The sequence below is a fragment of the Mixophyes fleayi genome, chromosome 1 (assembly GCF_038048845.1).
Source record: "Mixophyes fleayi isolate aMixFle1 chromosome 1, aMixFle1.hap1, whole genome shotgun sequence".
Lineage (NCBI taxonomy): Eukaryota > Metazoa > Chordata > Amphibia > Anura > Limnodynastidae > Mixophyes > Mixophyes fleayi.
The window spans coordinates 202038621-202064513 of NC_134402.1; the positions used below are offsets into that span (position 1 = coordinate 202038621).

Consider the following 25893-nt stretch of genomic DNA (forward strand, 5'->3'; position numbering starts at 1 on the left):
ACATTTTTTGGTGCGATTCAGACCAGTTCAGGGTTTTTAAATTATATTGTGGTGACCACTCCTCTACGCAGTCCAGGTACATTTTTTGGTGCGATTCAGAGCAATTCAGGGTTTTTTAATTATATTGTAGGGACCACTCCTCTACGCAGTCCTGGTACATTTTTTGGTGCGATTCAGACCAGTTCAGGGTTTTTAAATTATATTGTGGTGACCACTCCTCTACGCAGTCCAGGTACATTTTTTGGTGCGATTCAGACCAGTTCAGGGTTTTTAAATTATATTGTGGTGACCACTCCTCTACGCAGTCCAGGTACATTTTTTGGTGCGAATCAGACCAGTTCAGGGTTTTTAAATTATATTGTGGTGATGTTACGAGCCGCGGCAGTGCCCAGCCGCCGCGACTCACTCACCCGCGTCCCGGCCGTCGCCATGGCGACCGGGACGTCATTTCCGGCCATAACCCGGCCGTTGCCGGGGCAACCAGCAGACGCTTCAGAGCTGCGTCCCGGCAATAGGAGGAAGCCGGGCGCAGCGATTCTACAGCCTGTGGGCTAATTAAATAGGGGCAGATCATAGGAGGCAATTACAGGCATTAGCCTGCAACTGTGCAGGCCAGGGACAAGCCCTGATTGGCTCTATTAGTGACTGCTCTATTAACCTGCAGGAGTGTGTTCAACCTGTGATTGGTTCAGCTGGGTATTTAAGGCAATGAGGTCTGCTGCCTCATTGCCGGTTATAGCTTCTGTGCTCCAGTCTGCTGACCTGCTTGTTCCAGTTCCTGTATCCTGTATCTACGTTTGACTTCCCGTGTATGACCCTTGGCTTCGTATTGGACTTCGCTTGTGTTTCCTGTGACCCTGATCCTTGGCTTGTTTACCCGTTCTGCTACTTTGCCTGTGACCTCTGACCTCAGCTTGTTCATCATTACTGTTACCTGCTGCCGGCCTTTGACCTCTGCGTGGACCTGACTCTTCTTGCCTGGGTTCTCCCCAGCCGGTACACACTTCACGACCCTCTGTCAGTCTGCAGCCCAGTCTGTCCCCACCATCAGGGGCTCCAGTGAACACCTGACTGGCAGAGTAGACTCCGGGTTGTGTTGTGCCAGCTGGAGGGGTTCCTAACATTATAACTGGCCCACTCACGGAGACAAGATTAGGATGGATGCAAGTGGATCCACACCGTCTCCGGCACAAACCCTAGCAGGCCATGTTGAGTCTTTGTATCAGATGATGCAGGGATTGGCTGAGCGTATGTCTGTTCAAGAAGAAGCCACAAAAGCTTCACAATCTCCTCCAGATCCCATCTGTGAGCCCAAAATGAATTTACCGGATCGGTTCTCCGGAAATAGAACCTTGTTTCGGAACTTCAGGGAGAGCTGCAAGCTCTATTTTCGGATGAGACCCCGCTCCTCCGGTTCAGAGCAGCAACGAGTTGGGATTATTATTTCCCTTCTACAGGGTGACCCCCAGTCTTGGGCGTTTTCTTTGCCACAGACCAGTCCGGCCATGCAGTCCGTAGACTCCTTCTTTGAGGCATTGGGTTTACTGTACGATGACCCGGATCGAGTGGCCTCCGCGGAAGCTCACCTACGGTCCTTGAAACAAGGCAGACGGTCGGCAGAAGAATACTGCGCGGAATTCCGTAGATGGTCACCTGACAGTGGATGGAACGACCCTGCCTTACGTAGTCAGTTCCGTGTCGGCTTATCTGAACAGATTAAAGATTCGCTAGTGCAATACCCGTCTCCTAGCTCTCTGGAGGATCTGATGCACCTCTCCATTAAAATTGACAGGAGATATAAAGAGCGGAAAACTGAAAAGGAAACGTCATCACCTCCATCCGCCTTCGTTCCTATCTCCCAGGATGGTGAGGAACCAATGCAATTGGGAGCATACCGTCTTTCCTCTGAGGAGAGAGACAGGAGACGGTCACAAGGCTTATGTTTATATTGTGGCGCAAGAGGCCACTTCTCCCGTTCTTGCCCAAACAAGTCGGGAAACGAGCATGCCTAAGGAACGAGGGGAGAGTTCACTTAGGTCTACAAATTGTCTCCCAGAAAAATGCACTATTGGTCCCTGCACAGCTCACGTTCAGTGCTCGTTCTACGAAACTATCAGCCTTCATTGACAGTGGAGCTGCTGGCAACTTCCTTGACATCGAGTTTGCCCGCTCTGCTGGGATTCCGCGGATTAAACTCCAATCTGCCATTACGGTATGTGGCTTAGATGGTAGTCCGTTGCCAGGAGGCAAGATTACTTGGGAGACCCCACCACTACAGTTGAACGTTGGCGCTCTCCATTCGGAATCCATAGTCTTACGTCTTATCGAATGTCCATCGGTTCCTTTAATTCTGGGCCACCCTTGGCTATCCTGCCATAACCCCGTCATGGATTGGGCAAAAGGAGAAATTGTCCAGTGGAGCCCCCATTGTACACAGTCTTGCTTGACACTACCTCTACGTATTATTCAGTCTATTCCGGAGCAGCTCCCTTCTCAGTATCATGACTACTGGGATGTTTTCTCCAAAAAGGCTGCTGACACACTACCACCGCACCGCAATTTCGACTGTGCCATTGAGCTCATTCCGGGCTCTAAATTACCCAAGGGACGCTTGTATCCTCTCTCCGGTCCAGAGACCAAATCCATGCAGGAGTATATTGACGAAAACTTGGAGAAGGGCTTCATCAGGCCATCCAAGTCCCCAGTAGGAGCAGGGTGTTTCTTTGTACCCAAGAAGGACGGTGGACTCAGACCCTGTATCGACTATCGAGGGCTGAACCTTATTACGGTTAAGAACACCTACCCCCTTCCCCTCATCTCCGTTCTTTTTGATCAATTAAGAGGAGCCACTATCTTCACAAAAATTGATCTTCGTGGAGCCTATAATCTCATACGTATTAGAGCAGGTGATGAGTGGAAGACGGCGTTCAACACGCTCTCGGGCCATTACGAATACCTGGTCATGCCGTTTGGCCTGAGTAATGCTCCTGCCGTATTTCAGGATTTGATTAATGAGGTGTTACGTGAGTTCCTGGGACACTTTGTTGTTGTTTACCTTGATGACATCCTCATATATTCAAAATCGTTGTCTGCGCACCAGGGTCATGTCAGACAAATCCTACAGAAATTACGGGAACATCACCTCTACGCGAAACTCGAGAAATGCGAGTTCGAGGTCCAGAAGGTATCCTTCCTCGGTTATCTAATCTCCTCAGAAGGTTTCTCCATGGACCCAACCAAGGTCCAAGCAATTATGGATTGGATTCAACCGAATAACCTCAAGGCGGTCCAGAGATTCCTGGGATTCGCCAATTACTACAGGAGGTTTATTGGCGGCTTTGCTGATATCGTGGCTCCTATTGTCACCTTGACCCGCAAAGGAGGTGATCCAACTGTTTGGTCACAACAGGCAATAAATGCATTCAAAACCCTGAAGAAAGCTTTTGTGTCTGCTCAGGTTCTCAGACATCCGGATCCTAGGGTACCGTTTGTTCTTGAGGTAGATGCTTCTGACGTCGGTGCTGGGGCTGTCTTGTCACAAAAAGACCCCCAGACCCACCGCTTGCATCCATGTGCCTTTTTTTCCCGTCAGTTCTCATCAGCGGAAACCAACTATGCCGTGGGAAACCGAGAATTGCTGGCAATTAAATGGGCCTTTGAGGAATGGCGACACTGGTTGGAAGGCGCTGCACACCAGATCTCTGTTATAACGGATCATAAGAACTTACAGTATATACAGTCAGCCAAACGTCTGAACCCCCGACAGGCTCGGTGGTCGCTGTTCTTCACTCGGTTCAACTTTATTATCACCTATCGTCCTGGTTCCAAAAATATTCAAGCGGACGCCCTGTCTAGAAGTTTCCTGGCACATCATGCTCCGGTCACCTGCTCAGAGCCTATTGTTCCTGTGTCTATGATTCATGCCGCATTAACTCAAGATTTGAGCTGTACCTTACAAAGGTTCCAGAGGTTGGCTCCTGATAACACTCCGGCAGGATGTTTGTTTGTCCCAGTTCATCTAAGGAAGACAGTCCTTGCTGAGGCACACAACAGTCGGACTGCTGGGCATCCTGGAGTCTACAAAACACTGGAAATCCTTTCCCGTACTGTATGGTGGCCGTCTCTGTCTGCTGACGTCAAGAGTCACGTCCGGTCCTGTGAAGTTTGTGCCAGGAACAAAGTTCCCAGGACTCGCCCGGTAGGTCAGTTAGTTCCGTTGGCCGCCCCTGGTAAACCCTGGACCCATCTGTCCATGGACTTTATAGTCGATCTGCCACCCTCTGCGGGACACAATACCATTTGGGTCGTGGTAGACCGGTTCAGCAAGATGGCACATTTCATTCCACTCACTAGGCTGCCTACTGCTCGAGATTTGGCAGTTTTGTTCATTCAACACATTTTCCGCCTCCATGGACTCCCTACAGACATCGTCTCCGATCGGGGTTCCCAGTTCATAGCGCAGTTCTGGAGATCATTCTGTACCCTCCTGGGAATCAAGGTCAGTTTATCATCTGCATACCACCCTCAGTCAAATGGGCAGACTGAAAGGGTTAACCAGTCCTTGGAGAAGTTCTTGCGATGCTACATATCAGAGTTCCATGACAACTGGTCCTCCTTGTTGCCCTGGGCAGAATTTGCCTGTAACAACTCCTGTCACTCATCCACGAAAACCTCTCCGTTCTTTTGCAATTATGGTTTCCACCCCAGATCTAACTCTTTGTATTCACTCCAGTCCGTTGGTATCCAGGAGATCCGTTCCACTGCCAGGGATCTCAGAGTTGTCTGGAAGAAAGTACATTCATCTTTAAAACATGCCTCACTTATTGCAAAAAAAAATTCGGACCGACACCGTACCCCCTGCTCCCTTAAGGTTGGCCAGAAAGTCTGGCTGTCTACAAAAAATATCAGGCTCAGACAACCTTGCAAGAAATTGGGCCCTAAGTTCATCGGGCCGTTCCTTATCATCAAGCAGGTGAACTCCGTCGCATTTAGGTTAAAAATTCCAGGCTCGTTAAGAATTCCAAACACCTTTCATTGTTCTCTATTGAAGCCAGTGCTTTATCCTGGTCAAGCCCAGTCTTCAAGTGTGCCTGGGAGAGGTCCCAGTGGGCCACAAAAATTCGTGATTCAAAAGGTCCTTGATTCTAAAAATGTTCAAGGACAGGTGCATTTCCTTATACAATGGAGGAATCGCGGATTAGAAGAGCGATCTTGGGTTCCGCGGAGACAACTCCATGCCCCAAAGAAACTGAAGGAGTTCTTCAAAAAATTCCCTAGGAAACCAGGATGTCGGGGTCCCTCGACCCCTCCTCAAGGGGGGGGTACTGTTACGAGCCGCGGCAGTGCCCAGCCGCCGCGACTCACTCACCCGCGTCCCGGCCGTCGCCATGGCGACCGGGACGTCATTTCCGGCCATAACCCGGCCGTTGCCGGGGCAACCAGCAGACGCTTCAGAGCTGCGTCCCGGCAATAGGAGGAAGCCGGGCGCAGCGATTCTACAGCCTGTGGGCTAATTAAATAGGGGCAGATCATAGGAGGCAATTACAGGCATTAGCCTGCAACTGTGCAGGCCAGGGACAAGCCCTGATTGGCTCTATTAGTGACTGCTCTATTAACCTGCAGGAGTGTGTTCAACCTGTGATTGGTTCAGCTGGGTATTTAAGGCAATGAGGTCTGCTGCCTCATTGCCGGTTATAGCTTCTGTGCTCCAGTCTGCTGACCTGCTTGTTCCAGTTCCTGTATCCTGTATCTACGTTTGACTTCCCGTGTATGACCCTTGGCTTCGTATTGGACTTCGCTTGTGTTTCCTGTGACCCTGATCCTTGGCTTGTTTACCCGTTCTGCTACTTTGCCTGTGACCTCTGACCTCAGCTTGTTCATCATTACTGTTACCTGCTGCCGGCCTTTGACCTCTGCGTGGACCTGACTCTTCTTGCCTGGGTTCTCCCCAGCCGGTACACACTTCACGACCCTCTGTCAGTATGCAGCCCAGTCTGTCCCCACCATCAGGGGCTCCAGTGAACATCTGACTGGCAGAGTAGACTCCGGGTTGTGTTGTGCCAGCTGGAGGGGTTCCTAACAGGTGACCACTCCTCTACGCAGTCCAGGTACATTTTTTGGTGTGATTCAGATCAGTTGATGGTTTTCTTATTATATTGTGGTAACCACTCCTCTACGCAGTCCAGATACATTTTTTGGTGCGATTAAGACCAGTTCAGGGTTTTTAAATTATATTGTGGTGACCACTCCTCTACGCAGTCCAGATACATTTTTTGGTGCGATTAAGACCAGTTCAGGGTTTTTAAATTATATTGTGGTGACCACTCCTCTACGCAGTCCAGGTAAATTTTTTGGTGCGATTCAGACCAGTTCAGGGTTTTTAAATTATATTGTGGTGACCACTCCTCTACGCAGTCCAGGTACATTTTTTGGTGCTATTCAGACCAGTTGATGGTTTTCTTATTATATTGTGGGGACTACTCCACTAAGTAGTCCAGAAAAATACCTCGTTGCAACGTTTTGGACTAATAAACAATATTATGAGGTGTTCAGAATACACTGTAAATTAGTGGAACTGATTGTTATTGAATGTTATTGAGGTTAATAATAGCGTAGGAGTGAAAATAAGCCCAAAAACTTGATTTTTGAACTTTTTATGCTTTTTTCAAAAAAAATCCGAATCCAAAACCTTAAATCCGAACCAAAACCTTTCGGCAGGTGTTTTGCGAAACAAATCCAAACCCAAAACCTCAAGAAAATCCGAATACAAAACACGAAACACCAAAAGTCGCCGGTGCACATCCCTAACATATAGTATACACTCCAACCTTTAAATACATGTATTTAAAGAGAACTTGATACCAAGTCGTTTTTAATATAATAATGCATTACAGCTTTATTACATACTGTAACTATTTTTTATTTTCTTTTTGCAGCTCTGTTTTGGAGCTGCAATCTTTACAAATTAGCACTTCAATTGCCACTTTTCTTCTCATACCCAATATTGACATATATTCCAGATATATATTTGTCTTAAAAAATGAAGGTCAAATGTACGTATAAACATTCTGCAGCAAAAATGAAGTTATACATGTGTATTTTGAGTGGTACGGTTGTTAAGATGCAACTTGTATTTGTGGTGGCTATGGCATCTTGCCCATTACTGTACTCGGCTTACACATGGATGCCCCTGACATACCTCTACAAGCTCAGAGCCGCAAGTCCAAGACACACTCAACTCTAAATACACATGCATTTTAGAAAACATGCACAATACAGAATTGCAGATTTTTATTCACCACAAATGAACTTTCCTCCAACTCTAAATCAGGCCCTTATTGAGAATCACATACAGTGCTAGAAAAATGGTACTGTCAGAAGGCCCTTACATAAAAAAATACTACCATCAGTATATATAATAGAATTTGAGAACGTATATGGTGGTGTTGTCAGGGGAGGGATTTGAGATGTGTGACCTCAATAGAACCTTTGTTATTGAGGGACACTACATGCTGCACTCTTTTCACTTACCTTGTTTGGCCGACATATCACTTCTTTCTTTGCTGCATGCTGCTCTGAATTTTCTGCTCAGAGAAGAAGGGGACATCAAAATTCTCTTCCCCTCTGAGCAGAATTAAATTTTTGGACTCGACTCTAAAATGTAATCTAACAGTCAGCTCTTGTGTTAGGGTTAGTGTTATGGTTACAATTAGGCTTATGTTTAGGGTTAGAATTAGGAGTTCCACATTATAGATGTGCCGCTTCCTGCCATTGCCCCCTTAAAACCGGTCATTTAAACTGTCAGGAATCCCACAGTCGGCTTCTTGTGTAGTTGAAATTAACATCAGCCGTCATTAGGGTAAGTCTGTATTTCGTGTATGTTGGTCTCAAAGTAATCTGCTTTTTGTTACTAGTTTAAATGCTGTCTGCATTATTATAGCTGATATATTTACTACTGCCAACACACATAGGGCAGAGACACTAGGTTGCCATGGTAACATAAAGTCACTCATCCAGTGTTCTATTTTACCCCATGGTGCCCCCACACTGAGCGCTAGCCGCAGGGCCATCTTAACAACATTATGGGCCCCCGGGCAAAGCAGTGCACCGTGGCCCCTAGATATAGATATAGATATATAGATGTATACCGATATAGATATATAGAGATAGAGATAGATAGATGTACTTGCTCAGTGACCCTTGTAGGTTTTTTTTGCAGGTTTTTTTCTTTTGCAGGATCATTTATTCTCATTAAAAGCGGTGCCTATGGGGCCCCCTTGCCCGTGGGGCCCCCGAGCAGCTGCCCATTGTGCCCAATGGAAAAGATGGCCCTGGCTAGCCGTTAACATGGTGGGGCAGCAGTCAGCAGCTTCTTTCTTCTCAGTGAATTTGCCGGCTGCTGCCCCTCCATGTTGGTAATAGGCAGGGAGTGTGGCACTGGGCTATGATGCCACACCAGTTCCACTCCACATAAGATAACAAGCTAGGGGAAGGCGTGGGGCGAAGGGGGTGGTGGGGCCTGGCAGGGTACCTATTTTGCCCAGGATGTACACACCAGCCCTGCACACAACATAACAGTACTAACACTTGTCACCAAGCCCTCACCTCAGCTATTTTTAATTTCACTATATAAGCTTCAATTTACAGGAATGCCATCACCCACCATTTCATCTCTTAAGACAGATGTATCCCTCATAAATCACTGCAGAACATTTATGTATGCTCCAAGTTATACCCTTGCTAGCCCAATTTTTCACCTCTTAATCAACCTTTACTTCACCTCTCAGTCTTATGAATATAGTTCCTGGAATCGTTAGGTAGAATTTGATCAAATACTCTCTATGAATCGAACATTCACAAGAAGGTGAATTGCAAGCCGGAGTGGAGGGGAAGGGGTAACTGTTAGATTATCCATAACATTTGCCTATATGTACCTCTGAGTCAGTGCTAGCATTGCAATCAGTGGCAGAAATAAGAAATAGTAATGTTGCTGGATTGATTGAATCTGCACAGATAATACTACCAACCTGCATCTGCTGTTTTTACCCCTTGTGATCCCTGGGTGTATAATTGTTATCACATGAAACACATTTTTAGGAAATCTAAACACATCACATACATTACATTCTAGGTGGACCATGTCCATCATGATATATTCACTGAATTGGTTTTAATGTAATATTAAGCATTTTAATGATTCCACTTTCCCAATTACACTATTACACTGCACAATAATTAACTTTTAAAGTCCATATAATGAGGATAGATGGTGAGATCTGTATGCGCATTGGATTACTCTGGTTATCAGAAGGCATCAGGTACGGGCATTGACTGTACAGCGCCTACATTAGAAGACAGGCAGTCCATTTGCAGTCATATAGTTCAGTTGCCTAAAGAAGGGGCTAGTTCTAACCCCCAAAATGTGTCACAGGAACACTTACAGCTGAGCTGACCAATTAATCTTCACTGTGTTTAATGTTGCATTCTACTACAAAATTGTAAATACATAGTATATTGATTTATTTCTAAAAATGAATTTTGCATTTGATCTATTGGAGACTCCCCCTTATTCCAGCTGTCTCCATGCCAACAGAATGGTAAGTTCTTTCCCAATGTGCAAAAGAGATTATTCAATGCTTTGATACATTACAGAATTTTAAGGGCATATTATCCCAATTTTTATTTATTATAAGATCATGCATTTGATCTATTGGAGGCCCCCCTCCTTCGTTCTGTTCCAGAACTCTCCATATACTATTTAATTTCATGTCTACACTGCTGTGACATTGGATACTGTATCCAAGTGACCAATAACTAGAGTAGGAGCAGAACCGTAAGCAGACAAATTCTCCTGGAGATTTTTGCACAGATTTATGTACAGAGTAGGGCTTCTCCTTCTCCTTTGAGAAATAATTTTATGTATATTGCTACAAGACACAGCATGCAATTGTATTTCCTCTCTTCTTAGCTGAAATAAAAGCCTAATCTAATGTTACAGCACAAAAAAATCTTCTTGCATTGTTAGAGCAGTGTAATTTTGTTACATTGTTAATTATCTGCAGAGCTTCTATTATCATTTAGATTTTGTTTCTGTTCTCTTCAAAAAGAAAAAACGAAACAAAACTCCTATGTACCTTGTTTGAAAAGAGGTATTGAAGGACCTAGCAAGTACAATAATATCAGAGAAAGTACATTGGTGAATGAACACACTATAGAGGACCATACAGCTAACTATATGGAAGAATGGTGGGATTTAATCCTAAACATGTAGGCAATCACCATTTGCACAATAAGCCCCACCTATCAATCAACCAACCAACTCTCTTGAACTGTTATTGACTTACTGCAAAGACATATGAGAAATGTTAAAAATCCTTATATAGAAAGACCTTTAGTTACTGTATATCAAACATATTTCAGTGTTTTTAATCTCCAGTAATAATGCTCCAACCAGTTTAAAGCTTTTAACAAAATTATTTAGCTAGAGAAATGTACCAGTCTGTTATGGAGATTAAAAACCTCTACCATGTATTAGAATAAGAATTGCTCTCTAAGTTATTTCCCACAATCTATAGTCAGCCACAATGCATAGAACCCCTAATCTGGAGGCACATTGCACATAATCAACCAGCCTTGAGCCACATTGCACAGACCCTACCAGCTTGGGGCCACATTGTACAAATCTCAGGCAAGAGACATATTGCAAGTTCTAAGATGAGGCGCACATCACTGGCCCTTTGTGACATTTTTTTGGACCCTTCAGAATGCATTGACCTCTAACCATAGTTATATTTTCACGAATCACTATCTATATTCTTTTCCCCAACCATATTGCACTGTTTCCCAGTCACATTGCATATCCTCCAACCCCTCATACCTACTTGTTAAATGCTCTTCAATAGTTTTTCACTGACTTTCACCCTATACATGTCAGCTGAATACGTGGAGGCCCCAGAGACATCCATTTCAGCTACAGTGTGTAAACTAAATATTGCTGGAACTGTCACATAGTAGGCTGACTGTATAGGTTCTTGGTCAGTGAAAACACCACCAAAACCACTCTCTGCTTCCATGTTGGTTGTGATTGTTTTTAAGAAAAGGCGCTTGATGGCAGGTATGGTACTGAATTGACTTAATATGCTGCCCAGTCACATCATATAATAACTGATATAGTCAGCTTTATGGTAATGTTGGGGGAGATCGTTGAGGTATGGGCTGCCCCTCAAGTCTACTGTGCTTAGGCTTAGTTTTAATTTTGAGTATGGTTATTGGAAATAGGAGAGGATACTAAATATACAGTTCTTCTATAAGAGAGCATATATGTGTTTATCAAGGACAAAACTTCTTAAATATTAGGTTTAATATAAAAAAGGTACAGGACATTATACATAATACATAATATACAGTATCCAGCTCATAGCAGCACAGCACAGGATTTAAACTCACAATGCATCACAAGATATCACGTTTCCAGTGTTTATCAAACTGAGGTGCAAAGTGTCAGAGGTGGTGATATGCAATAGAGGTGCAAATTGTTTCTTAATCAGAGGACACAAAACACAGAGAATGTTGGCTTAATGTGTTCAATAAAAACAGAACAAATAAAAATGAGTTCTTCTGAAATTAAATTTTTTCTTAAAACATATCTTTATTTAATATTAAATATAAACATACATTTGATGCAGGATAACAAATAATTAGGTTTCACAATAGTTCTCTAATCACTGTATCTGTTGCTTGCCTTCACAGCTTGAATTTCTTGTGTCCTAATCTAAGCATTAAACTCCATCCTAACTACTCAGAATAATTTTTCGTCAATCTTTACCCATTTCAGTGCAAATATATAGATTTCCAGATTTATCAGCGCTAAAAGGTACCCAAAAGGTCTCTTCAGAAATGGTGCATAAAAACAAAATCATAAACTTTAAAATTAATAATAACAATTATGAAAAAAAAAAAAAAGGGTATGTATCCAAATTCCATAAAACAACCATCTATATCTATATGTCATATAAAGTCTCTTCAATGCTGGGTATGCAACAGATGTTCACTCGTGGGACAGAAATATTTGTGACTTCCACCCCACCATCACCTCCATATATAAAGTAAGAAATCAATTCCTACCAGAAGGTAGTGAATAATGGGCATGTAGCAGGTTCTTTATTTCTTTCTTTCTCTGTCCCCTCTTAGATAATCAAAAAATATCTTGCCAGTAAATGTTTCTTTCTTCGTGGTATCTCTCAATACATTAAAGCCATTGAAACAACACAAAAAAATAGATCTAGCGTGATATTGTATAAAAAGGGGCAATTTTATTAAGTCCCATAAAAAATGACAAAGGCATTAAATTCCAACAGTAAAAATATATTTATGTAGAAATACTCCAACCATATAGCCAATGTAAAAGCGCGTATAGAATATCCATCAAATGGATTCCATCTCATTCTCTCTCATCGGCAAAATATCAAGGATATTTCATAAATCAGTCTGGGCTCCGATGCGTTTCAACCGTCAATACGGTCTTTATCTAGGCGGTCAGACTGATTGATGGACAAAAGAACCCATTTATACCGGATATAGCCAATCAAAGATCCGGCTGAAATGGGTCGATACAGACGGTTGTAAACTAATATTCCTATACATATATAAGTATAAAATCTAAAACATACTTGCATAAATTCAAATAATCCACATAGCGAGATCTTAAACCAGATATGACCTCTCGCTATTCCCCATATTGAAAATAAAACCGAAGAACCAGATGTGACGTATCGTCATCATGTTAGTTGGTTGCTAAGATACCAAAGCATCTGAAAATGTCATATGATATTTAGTAATAGATATCTAAATCATACCATTCTTATAACGAGGTATAGATACTATAGATAACATAGCACACAATCTCTACATAGGATATATAGCGAGATGGCAACTCCGGATACAACATCCCACTGTTCTCTTTTATAATGGGAATTGAAAAACCGGATATGACGTATCGTCATCACTCAGGATCCGCGCTTTTCATGTTTATAAGTTGCTAAGATACCAATGTGTCCGGAAATGTCATGTGATGTTCAATTGTTAATACGTGAATCTAAAACATTCTTATAGAAGAAAGGATCAAAGTTTGATCAATCCTTTCAAAGATCTGGATGATGTACAAGAAAATATTAGAGAATTGAATGAAAAATTAAAAAGGAATACTAAGAGTTTAATTATTAAAAAGCAAAAAAAGTTTAGGACAGATAGAGGTCAGATTGAGAATCATCTATTTCCTCTAAAGGAACATCATGTGAAAAGTAGAGACAAAACCAATCAGAGTCCTAGAATTAAAGAACACTACCAACCCTCGTCCAAGATTAGATCTAACCCTTATTTATCATCACGATCTAGAGTAGAACATAAGGATGATTATTCTTCTACCACTTCTCAAAAAGAACATTATCATCAAAAGAGAAGAATTCCATCTTCTTACTATGATCGGGAACCATATCCCTTTTATGGTAAGAACAGATATGATATACTTAGGGATTTGGAAGAGACTCCTTTTCCCCAGTAAGGAAAAACAAGAAAAACATACCATATTGGAAGAGAAGAAAAAACAGAATGTTTTAATATCATCTAAAGTCCAACCTGACTCCTGTAGTGAGGTACCCAATATACCACATAAAGTTAGATTTCATAAAACCAGAGGGGGAAGGAAAGGGGGAGATAAAACAAAGAAAAAAAATCAAAATTAAAGAATAGGACTAAAGAAAAAAAGATCACGAAAAATAATCTTATGATGAATAATCTTAATGATTCATTGAGAGATGAACAAATAGAAGTTTTCAATATAAGCTCCAAAGTCTTGACTGAAGATGAAATTTCTATACTTAAAGAAGGTTTGAAATTCTCCCCTACTTCTCTGGTAGATAACTTTGAGATATTTGTGGATACCCATAAATTTATGAGGATGCTGTCTCTAAAAAAGTTTTTTGAAAAATTAAAGAAAAAGATAATTCCATCCCCACTGAGAATTTGGAGGAACAAAAAGAGAAACATATGTATAAAAATAAATCTTATTTTTATCCTACTTATATAAAGGGTCCATTCATGGAAACCTTTGGAAAGTTGGTTTTGGATGATTTTAAGAAAATTTTGAATAAGAACAAAACCAAATACTTTCCACAAAATACCACTTCGAAAGAAAGGAGATCCTTAAAGGATCTACAGAAAGATCTCAACATTGTCATTAAACCCGTCGATAAAGGCGTAGGTCTAGTTATTATGGACTATCAATATAATACATCTGAGATTTTGAGATAGTTGAATGATAAGGACACCTATACTAAATTAAATAATGATCCAACTTTTAGAATCAGAGATGAGTTTCATAGATTCATCGAGAAATTCTCTGATAATACACCAGATGATGATCAGCTCAAATTTTTAAAAGTATAGGACCCTACTACCCTCTATATATACATATTGCCAAAAATTCCCAAGAATGTTGCAAAACCCCCGGGAAGACCTATCATTTCCGGGGTTAATAGTATTACATCCAATCTTTCGGCTTTAATTGATTTTTTTTTACAGCCTTTAGTGAAGAAAACTTCATCATTTCTTAAAGATACCAAAGATGTCTTGAAATATCTAGATAATGTGAATTGGCAAGAGGGATGGTTCATGGTGACCGCAGATATAACATCTTTGTACACCCCTTATAGAACATGATAGGGGATTAGAGGCTATTAAATATTTTCTCGATATGTCTGATTATTCAGAGATTCTTAGGACCTTTATATTGGAAGGGATTTCTTTTATATTGAAGAATAACTATTTTTATTTTTTGGGTAATTATTACCTCCAGAAGAAAGGAACTGCCATAGGTACCAGGTTTGCCCCAAGCTATGCCAATTTATTTATGGCCTATTGGGAACACCTTTATATTAGCTTGGGGGCAGACCTGGTATCCTGGCAGAGATATATAGACAACGTTTTGTTTTTGTGGAAGGGTAATTTGGATTCACTCAATCGATTCTGTTCAAAACTAAACAACAATGATTGGAATATTAAATATACCTTTGAAGTTAGCAACTCCTCAGTTCACTTTTTGGATTTGGAAATCTATATATATATGAGAAGAAGATCCATACTAAATGTTTTAGGAAACCTACGGATATTAATTCCTATATATTTAGGGATAGCCAACATCACGAAAAGTGGCTGGAAAGTATACCATACAGCCAATTTTTGAGATTGAAGAGAAATTGTACTGAACAGGAAGTTTTTATAGAACAACTAGAAAAAAATGAAACACAATTTCTCTGTAAGAGGATATGATATCAAAACCTTAGATAATGCCCAAGAAAAAGTATCTAAAATTACTAGGGATGAATTGATATACTCGGATAATAAATTGAAGGTACAGAGTAAAGGAAATTATATTTTCTTTATTACCAAGTATAATCAAAATCATAAACAAATTGAGAAGGTGATTCGCAAACATTGGGGGATTCTATTGAAGGACTATGTTTTAGCAGAGATTTTTCCCGAAAACCCCAAATTTGTATATAAGAGATCATCTAATTTGAAAGACCATTTAGTAAGAGGTGTTCTTCCAGAAAAAATATAAGCATTAATAAAAATAAAGGTTTTTTTTTCGATGTGGTATTTATTTGGCATGTAAGAACACTGCCAAAAATAATCCCAAGAATAGGATTACAGAATTCATGGTAAATGGCCAAAAATATACCATTAATAGTTTCATTACATGTAATTCTGTGAATGTCATCTATATTTTAGAATGCAAGTGTGGGTTATACTATGTAGGTAAAACTACTAGAGCATTAAAGAAAAGGATAGGTGAACATTTGGGCAATATCAGAAGAGGTTTGGAAACACACTCAGTATCAGCCCATTATAAATCTCACCATTCATGTAATGAAAAGGATATTGTTAACTTCTTGGGGATTGATTCTGTGAAACCGACATGGAAATATAGAAATATTGATAAAAGATTATCACAAATGGAAATGCGATGGATCTACTCCTTGGATTCCCTAATTCCAAGGGGTTTAAACAAAGATTTTGAAATTAAATGTTTTCTTTAATATCTTGATTTAAATACAGATTTATTATACCATTTGGAAAGATATCACTTACCTAAATAATAATTTACCCTCTGTTTCGATTATGTATAGTAATCAGAGGTTCATCATTTTTATGGATTATTTGTAATGTTTGTATATTTTGGATGCTTCTCTTCTATAAGAATGTTTTAGATTCACGTATTAACAATTGAACATCACATGACATTTCCGGACACATTGGTATCTTAGCAACTTATAAACATGAAAAGCGCGGATCCTGAGTGATGACGATACGTCATATCCGGTTTTTCAATTCCCATTATAAAAGAGAATAGTGGGATGTTGTATCCGGAGTTGCCATCTCGCTATATATCCTATGTAGAGATTGTGTGCTATGTTATTTATAGTATCTACACCTCGTTATAAGAATGGTATGATTTAGATATCTATTACTAAATATCATATGACATTTTCAGATGCTTTGGTATCTTAGCAACCAACTAACATGATGACGATACGTCACATCCGGTTCTTCGGTTTTATTTTCAATATGGGGAATAGCGAGAGGTCATATCTGGTTTAAGATCTCGCTATGTGGATTATTTGAATTTATGCAAGTATGTTTTAGATTTTATACTTATATATGTATAGGAATATTAGTTTACAACCGTCTGTATCGACCCATTTCCGCCGGATCTTTGATTGGCTATATCCGGTATAAATGGGTTCTTTTGTCCATCAATCAGTCTGGCCTTCTTGATAAAGACCGTATTGACTGTTGAAACGCGTCGGAGCCCAGACTGATTTATGAAATATCCTTGATATTTTGCCGATGAGAGAGAATGAGATGGATTCCATTTGATGGATATTCTATACGCGCTTTTACATTGGCTATATGGTAGGAGTATTTCTACATAAATATCTTTTTACTGTTAGAATTTAATGCCTTTTTTTGTCATTTTTTATGGGAATTAATAAAATTGCCCCTTTTTATACAATATCACGCTAGATCTATTTTTTTGTGTTGTTTCTATGGCTTTAATGTATTGAGAGATACCACGAAGAAAGAAACATTTACTGGCAAGATATTTTTTGATTATCTAAGAGGGGACGGAGAAAGAAAGAAATAAAGAACCTGCTACATGCCCATTATTCACTACCTTCTGGTAGGAATTGATTTCTTACTTTATATATGGAGGTGATGGTGAGGTGGAAGTTACAAATATTTCTGTCCCACGAGTGAACATCTGTTGCATATCCAGAATTGAAGAGACTTTATATGACATATAGATATAGATGGTTGTTTTATGGAATTTGGATACATACCCTATTTTTTTTAATTTCATGATTATTATTATTATTTTTAAAGTTTATGATTTTGTTTTTATGCACCATTTCTGAAGGGACCTTTTGGGTACCTTTTAGCGCTGATAAATCTGGAAATCTATATATTTGCATTGTAAACCCACAGGTCTGTGTGCCCTGTTTATCCCAGATATTCGGCAGCTATTTTGGATCATTGAGCGCTGATAGTTTTTTCTGTTTTAATTAGATTTACCCATTTCAGAACTGAAAGCCCAGAACAGTGTCTCGCTGCGCATGCACTGGCACTTCTTTGCATGCACACGTTTTGCCCGACTCCCCCAAAATTTTACTATCAGTCTTACCAAACAATTATTTCTCTATGTCATTCATTGTAGGAAGTTAACTAAGAATGGAGTTAATTATTTATACTGTGCATGTGTACTTCTCAGTGATAAGTCAATTTTCTCATGTTGAAGTTCTTTCACTGAATACCTGTCTCTCATCCAACAGTTAGTAGGTGATATCTGGTTCCTGATTTTGAATGCCTTAACTTACACTTTGCTCCCAGCACTTTGCATTGCTATTCTGGACAAGGTAAGTTCAAGAACTGGAGAGAACTAATAATAATGGTCTATAGCTCCAAAACCATATTGCAAAACGCATAGATGAATAGATTTATTTGCCCTCCTCTCTTTCCTAGAGGTATCCAGGTCCACACTAACCAACCTAGGTGCAGGTTATCTTTATAATGGGGAATCATCATGTAACTAGCCCTGGATGGGCTGGGTAAAGAATTTCTGGGGATGTGTTACGAAATGTAGTATATCTAATGACTAATTGTTATTTTTTGTTGAATCTATGTATAACACTGTGAATATTTCATGTAACCTTTCAAAGTGTATTTGGTTAACTGACCTGAGTCTGATCTAGGCAAGTGTCAATGGTCTTTTGAAAGTAGCCAAGCCCAGAGACAGATATCTGAGTAGTTTTTGTATGCAGAGGAGTTAGGCTTAGCCAGGCAGAAAGATCAGAGGTGAGAGATTCTCTGAGGTGCCCAAACATATATCTTAGTGATAGATAATTTACTTTGGGAAAACTCTGTGTCATTTTGGGAATCAATCTGACTTGATTGAAAGTGTAAATTCCTAAGATGGGGATGATGAGCCTATAAGAAGGGTTTAAAATCTTCTGCCTTAGACATCAAAGTATGCATTTCATGAGGGGTCTATCAAGAATGAAATGTCCAAATTTTTTCTTTGTGTTCCCTCGCACACAGCAAGACTACCTCGTAAGTAGTACACTGATTTTATTTCCTATTTTATTTTTTGAAACTTATGCGCAACCTATTGTATGTCTGTTTATTACCTTTTTGTAAATAAGCCTTGGAAATATTTTTCAGATTAAACATATTTAATCTAGCGTATTTCTCCATGATTCTTTGTGAACTTACAAAGTCCCAAGGAGGCTCATTCTACATGTGTATGTGATTTTAGTGTGAAACTTTTATAAGTGGTTTTGGTGAACATTAGGACACCACAATAAATCCATTGTGGTGACAGAAAAGGTGTATTCATTGTTAATTAACTAAGGTAACACCAGTAACAGCCAGCTGTTCAGATTGTTGTATCTGGGACAGGTTGGGCGTTTGTGACAGGATGGCTCAATGATCATTTTTATTTTGGATTATTATTTGAACAGCTATGGATTGTGCAGTTATAAAATAAGATAAAGGTGATAATGATTTCAAACAAGCACTAGGTTCATGTAAGAGTAGGTGTAAACAGACAAAATAATATATATACTATATGGGCAAAAGTATTTGGCCACACCTGTTAATTGAATTGAGGTGTGTCAATTAGACCCACTGCCAGAGGAGTATAAAATCAAGCACCTAGGCATGTAGTCTCCATTTGCAAACATTTGTGATATAAAATGGGTCATTTTGAAGAGCTCAGTGACTTCAAGCGTGGTACTGTAATAAACTGTCTCATTTGCAATAAGACGGTTCGTTAAATTTCGTCCATGCTAGATATTCCACGGTCAACTGTAAGTGTGATTAGAAAGTGGAAGCATTTAGGAACAACAGCAACTCATCCATGAAGCGGAAGACCACGTAAATTCACAGAGCGATGTCAGCGATTGCTAAGACGCATGGTGAGTAAAAGTCGCCAACGTTCTGATTCAAAAGCTGAAAAGTTCAGAACTTCCACTGGCATTAATGTAAGCACAGAAACTGTGCGATAGGAGCTTAATGGAATGGGTTTCCATGGGCGAGCAGCTGCATGCAAGTCTCACATCACCAAGACCAATGCCAAGCGTGGGATGGAGTGGTGTAAACCACACCGACACTGGATGTGGAGCAGTAGAAACGTGTTCTGTGGAGTGACTAATCACGCTTCTCTGGCAGTCAAATGGGCTAGTCTGGGATTGGCGGATGCTGGAAGAGCATTACCTGCCTGACTGCATTATGCCACCTGTGAAGTATGGTGGAAGAGGGATAATAGCATGGGGCTGTTTTTCAGGATTTGGGCTAGGTCCCTTTTCTCCAGTAAAGGAGATAAGGGACCAAGTCATTTTGGACAATGCTATGTTTCCAACATTGTGGCAACAGTTTGGAGAAGGCCCTTTTTTATTCTAACGTGACTGTGCCCCAGTGCACAAAGCAAGGACTGCAAAGACCTGGTTTGATTTTGGTGTGGAAGAACTTGACTGGCCCACACAGAGCCCTGACTCAACCTCATCAAACACCTTTGGGATAAACAGGAACGGAGATTGCGAGCCAAGCCTTCCCATCCAACATCTGTGCCTGACCTCATAAATGCTCTACAGAATGAATGGGCACAAATTCCCACAGAAACACTCCAACATCTTGTGGAAAGTCTTCCAAGAAGAGTGGAGGCTGTTGTCGCTGCAAAAGGGGAACCAACTCCATATTAAAGTATATGTATTTGAATACAATGTCATTACAGTCCCTGTTGGTGTAATGGTCAAACGTTTGAATACTTTTGTCTATATAGTCTATATCCATTTAGTCCTGACGTTGGTCCTACATAATAATTTATGGGTAGTCAGTCACACCCATGTTTTAAAAAGAGCAGCAGCACAATTCTACCCTGTCATTGTTGTGCACTCTAATGACAAGCAGGAAGGAGGAATTATTTAAACCTGTAATTATGCAAATAATTCCTATATTCTGATTCGCTATTTTCTGTTACAGAAATGGTTCATTAACTTTTTATAGCTCTATATCTACAGAATGATACACAAATTCCAAAGAATAAATTCCATAATAGTTTTTGAAACTTTTTAAATAGTTTCTCTCAAGACTAGTTATTAGAATTGTTACATTTCCCTTACTAAACATTATGGTTTGGGCATCTTGGTCTGTCATTAAGTCTTCCTTTATATGTGACTATTTTGCAAAATAGATAAAGTTCATATTTGTTTCTATAGTAATATACCTTTTAAATTTTATGATATAAATTCTTTATAAAATATTTATTATCACAAAATATTGATTAGAAATAAAATAATTACCTTTTACAAGTGATTTAATCTACAAAAATAGATTATTTTCATATGAACAATATAACAAATGTGTATAAGTAAATTGATTTGATATGGTCTACTAGGTTATTACAAGAAATATGTTAGTATGTTTTTCATGCCTTGCAATTCAGCACTTAGCATTCTTGCATAAGATTCTAGCTGCAATAATGCTTTTAACAGGTGGGTCTAACAGTAGGTAGATATCGCTGAGTTGCCTTGATAGCATGGGCGCTTATCTACAGGGTTGTATTACCATTGTACCACAGAACTTCAACAAAATCATATAACCCCTAATCATGTTGTCTTTTCAAATATAGGACGTGGATAGTAAGACTAGTCTTCAGCACCCGCGGCTGTACATCATTACACAGAAGGATTCACATCTTTACATTAAGATCTTAATGAACATCCTTTATGGCATATACACTGCCATGGTTATGGTCTTCATTCCTTATTTTGCCTTTTATAACTCTGCTGGGCCTGGAGGGATATTTGATTACCAGGTTTTTGTATATACAATGAATAACATCTACATTCTGTCTGTTCTGGCTGAGGTAAGATAACCATCTAGTCGAATGTTATATGTAAAAGAAGCTAGAAGTGCAGTTTAAGTGTTTATATTAAGTTGAATGCAAATTGTCTTCTTGGAGTATAATTTTTTTACTTCTGAGCAAGTGCGCCAAGCACTAATTATAAAATTAGTGGTTTATGCGCATGCTCAGGTGTAAAAAAGCGTATTATACGCCAAGAAGACAATTTGCGCTCAGCTTAACATAAGCCCCATAATGTGGTGCCATAATAGACAAAATGTATAACTAATTGCTGAAGAGTATTGTACAATGCTCTACAATATCAACTCTAACATTTAAATACCATTCGCAAGGGCTCTTTTCTTCTGGGTTGCTACCTTACACATGTATCCCAGAGCTGAGCTTCTTAGATCTCTGGTTGTGATACAATTAAGATCCTAGATCTAGAGCCGGAGGTCCGGCAACTGTTAAGTGTAAAAAAAAGATAAAAGTGAAAACAAAAAAAAAGTATGGGGTCCCCCCGCCTGGTCACTATTAACCCTAGTGCTGCCAGCCTACTGCTGGTTACGTGAAAATCGGGAAAAATTTTTGCGTGGGGTCCCCCCAATTTTCACTTAACCTGCACTAGGCAAACCAGGGTGGGTGGCACTATAGCAGGGGGACAGGCGGCAGGGGTACCCCTGCTAGAATGACAAACCAACCCCAGGCTAGTCAGCGCTAAGCTGGATTCCCTAGGGAGTGGGGTCCGCCAAAAAAGAGAGCAGCCAGTGGGGTTTTTAAAAAGTAAAAAAAAAACACCACTCCCTGTTTTAAACCACCAAATTTTAATAAAAATAATTAAACCCCAATTAAAACAATACACACCCTCATTCATACCACATACATTTTTTAAAAATAAGAAAACCCCAAAATACTCATTAGATTTCTTCTTCTTTCGTCAGCAGCTTTTAATCTAAAAATGCTTGAAAACTATGTCCCAAATAAATTTGTAATTCCAAAATCCAGGCTTGAACCATATCCAAAATAAATTGTATTCCCAAAAGTCCAGCTTGAAATGTCCAAATAAATTGGAATTCCAAGTGTCCAGCTTGCATAGTCCAAAATAATTTGTAATTCCAAAGTCCCTGCTTGTAAATATCTTCTATTCTTCTTGGCCAAAAAGGCCCCCTTGTTGCTTGCAGTTTTTTTTCTTCAGCCCAGGAGGGGCCCCATATTTGTAATCCAAATCCAGAACATGCTTGAAAAATTAATCTGTTTACAGACGACGCAACTTCTGCTTGTACAGTGTACAAGCAGACTGATGCTACTGAATAGAATCCAGCCGTGAGGTCTGTATATACTCTATGGGAATTTCCTACGCTGTCATGGGGATTCCCCATAGACTATAAGTAGACCTTGCGGTCGGATTCTATTCATTAGCGTTATTGTTTTTGTATAATCCTATAACTATGTCATACTTTGTTTAAAGTACTCATACCACACTTGGTATTGTTGTTTTCAGGAGTGCTATTTAATTTAAATGAATGCAAACATCTGTGATTGCACTAGGTGGATGTTAATATGGGAAGAAACAGAAGTGTTATTTCTCTTTTGTTTTTATTTATACCACTATACAACGCCCAGAAAATAAAAATGTAAATATAATATGCTACAAAAGGAAAGCATGATCTGTCCCTCTCTCTTGACTGAGAAATAAAACAGTTGTTCACCATGAAATTAGAAGGAATCAAAACTGGATATGAAGGGGTTAACAGTCCAGCATTACTAGCAAGTGTATGAGACAGTCAAGACAAGGTGCCTCTCTAAATATTAAAAGTAATTTGTTTCAACACTAAATGATAGTATTTTAATTTAAGTTCCTTATTGAACTCTTTGCAATAAACTTGTTTTTCATTAGCTTCAACATTATTAGAAAATTGTAACAGTAATTAAATTGCAATTTTTAAAAACTGGGAATTGAGGAGAGTTGTTACAAGACTGAAACCATCTGAGTATTCAGGTAACGCCAAAGTTGACAAAATGTGTCACTTCCAATATCAAATTGTATTAAAAAGAAACAAAAACCTTTAGTGGGTGTAGCAAGAACTAGTTACTTGCCAGGCAGAGATTAAGCCACTCTATGCTCTCTTAAAAAAATCAAATGGAGGCCAGGACTGAAGTTCATTCAGGTAAAAAGCACCAAGGTAGTATCACTGAATACAGACCAGGTTGATGTGAACATTGGATGGATCATAGCTTGTGGAATTATCACACTTTGGCTTGTAGCAGTTTGACCTTTCTCTGGTGAGTGAAGGAAGAAGACCCCCACCTCCTAAAATGCATATGATAGGTCCACTGCTCTTCCTACCCTTATCCAATGTGGAGCAGTTGCTGTCTCGGTACCTGAAACTGCTGCTTATTTAGACAAATTATGTTGCATTATGCCATGGTAAGCTAAAGGGGGTAAAAAAAAAATCCAAATCTTACTTGGATTTACGCTCCATCAGACCAAGCTAATCATACCACAACCTTTTGTTGTAATTTGGAAGGCCTGCTTAGAACATCAAAAAGTTACCAAACAGGATATCCAAACATGCAAGGAGCGGTAGGCATTGACATTTGTCAGCCAAAGCGGTGCAGATATTTTGATCGATAAGGGGATTTCCACAGGATGAGCATGCTGAGGGCTGAACTGTAATTTCCTTTACTACTTCAGATGGTGAGCTGTCGCCAACCTGGTTTTGCAGAACATCCACTCTCTGGATCTCCCTTCTCAAAAGAGAGAAGTTGGGACTGCCAACTACTGAAAAACAATGGAACAGTCAGGCTAGGGAACTCTCTGGTCACCCTCTGACCCATATAGGTCCCTAGTTTTCTGTCATAAGTGCCTCTTCTACTGCAGAAAAGTCAATTGAAGGATTGCCTGCTAGCACTAACAAATTTTCAGCATGTATAATATAGTTCAGTGTCTTGTCTGTCCCATTCTCCATAAAAAAGAGCACTTTTATTGGCGACAAAAGGAGGAACTTCAACAGACCTTACTCTCTCCAAAACCTAACCATACTCCACATTGTAAATAGCAGCAAAAATGTGCAGCAGCTGTAATCCTGTTTGCCAACATCCGATATAATGAAGCTAAAAAGACAACATTTTCCAGCCCCAAAAGAACCTCACCAAGACATACAAATCCATAAATTACTACCTCTCTGTCTTTCTCTGCTTACCAAACTCTTTCTGTGCAAATAAGAATTATGATTGTGTGATTTATCTTCATATGATATTAGACTTTAAAACCTTCTTAAACACCTTCCAAGCCTGTAGATGTGTAGAGACCGATCTTATGGTGTCCTGCTCTGGAAAGTAATCAGAACATTTTAATGTGATATACACATAAACAGTGTTAAATGTGTAGTTTTCACAGAATTTGGCAATGACCGCTTTGAAGATGTGTTCAGTACCATAAAAGCATCATCTGATTAGTTGTGAGTAGCTTACAATGCTGCCCTCTATGCCACATTAATGAATAATGTTTAATGAGAACATACCAGCAGTCAAGTTCTGTATTTTTGTTATAATTATTCTTTATTCCAACAGGCTGTGCTAGTGATTTCCTCATGGACTGTATTTGCATTTCTGGCTATTGGGCTTTCTCTTATCAACTACTCTGTGGTATCATATTTAACTACAACTCCATCAGCATATTTTACCAGCAAGACAGTTTTCAACTTCCTGGGTACTATTTTTATATTTATATTTTTTGTTTTGCTGTGTTACCTTGTTATGTAAGGTGATGAGTCAACGTTATAATTTCATAGATGATCCTGTCAGGATCATTACTAGAGTCCCTGGAGTTCCATATCTAGACTTCTCTACCCACTATTGCCTTAGTAGTAAGAAGTCCACTACACCTCTACATGCAGCTATATGTGCTCCCAGCAGCGTAACCATAACGATAACAATTCAATCCCCAAAAAAATCTGCACAAGGTGACTCCAGAACGGTTGCAAGACACCTCAAGCAGATTCTTTTTCATAAAGATATCCCTAATTTTTGCTCACGCCCTCATAAAATGAGCAGATATTTTTACCGTATAAATAGTAAAAAGGCGCACCCGCGATGTTCTGAGAAACATCGCAACCAATTGAATTTCCCCCTATGTGTTTTACATAGTTTTTCGAAATACATGTGTCTTTTTAAAAAATTAAGTGCAATAAAGTAGTGTAAAAAAATTAGTGAGCAGTGTAGATAAAGTTTTTGAAACATTTGGTTTACTTTGAAAGTGATTCTGAGAAGAGCAGAGATTTTTATTGAGATTGGTTACTGTGGTGACTTTGCTTATTCTGCGGTGTGGGTTTTCAAAATGTGATTTTATATGGATGTGCCTGTTTTGTTTTTTAAATATATTTTTCAGATTCATACATGGTGCACGGGACAGTATATAAAATGCCATACATAGC

The 25893-nt window shown here is 39.6% G+C and overlaps 1 protein-coding gene across 1 annotated transcript in view; it reads left to right on the top strand.

The window, feature by feature from the left end:
• LOC142148180 (phospholipid-transporting ATPase IK-like) overlaps positions 1-25893 on the top strand; it is a 460892-nt gene that overhangs the window by 405443 nt on the left and 29556 nt on the right. The window contains exons 24-26 of the mRNA XM_075204771.1: positions 17889-17972; positions 21245-21481; positions 25031-25169. Coding sequence (XP_075060872.1) covers positions 17889-17972; positions 21245-21481; positions 25031-25169 — 460 coding nt within the window. The remainder of the gene's footprint in view (positions 1-17888; positions 17973-21244; positions 21482-25030; positions 25170-25893) is intronic.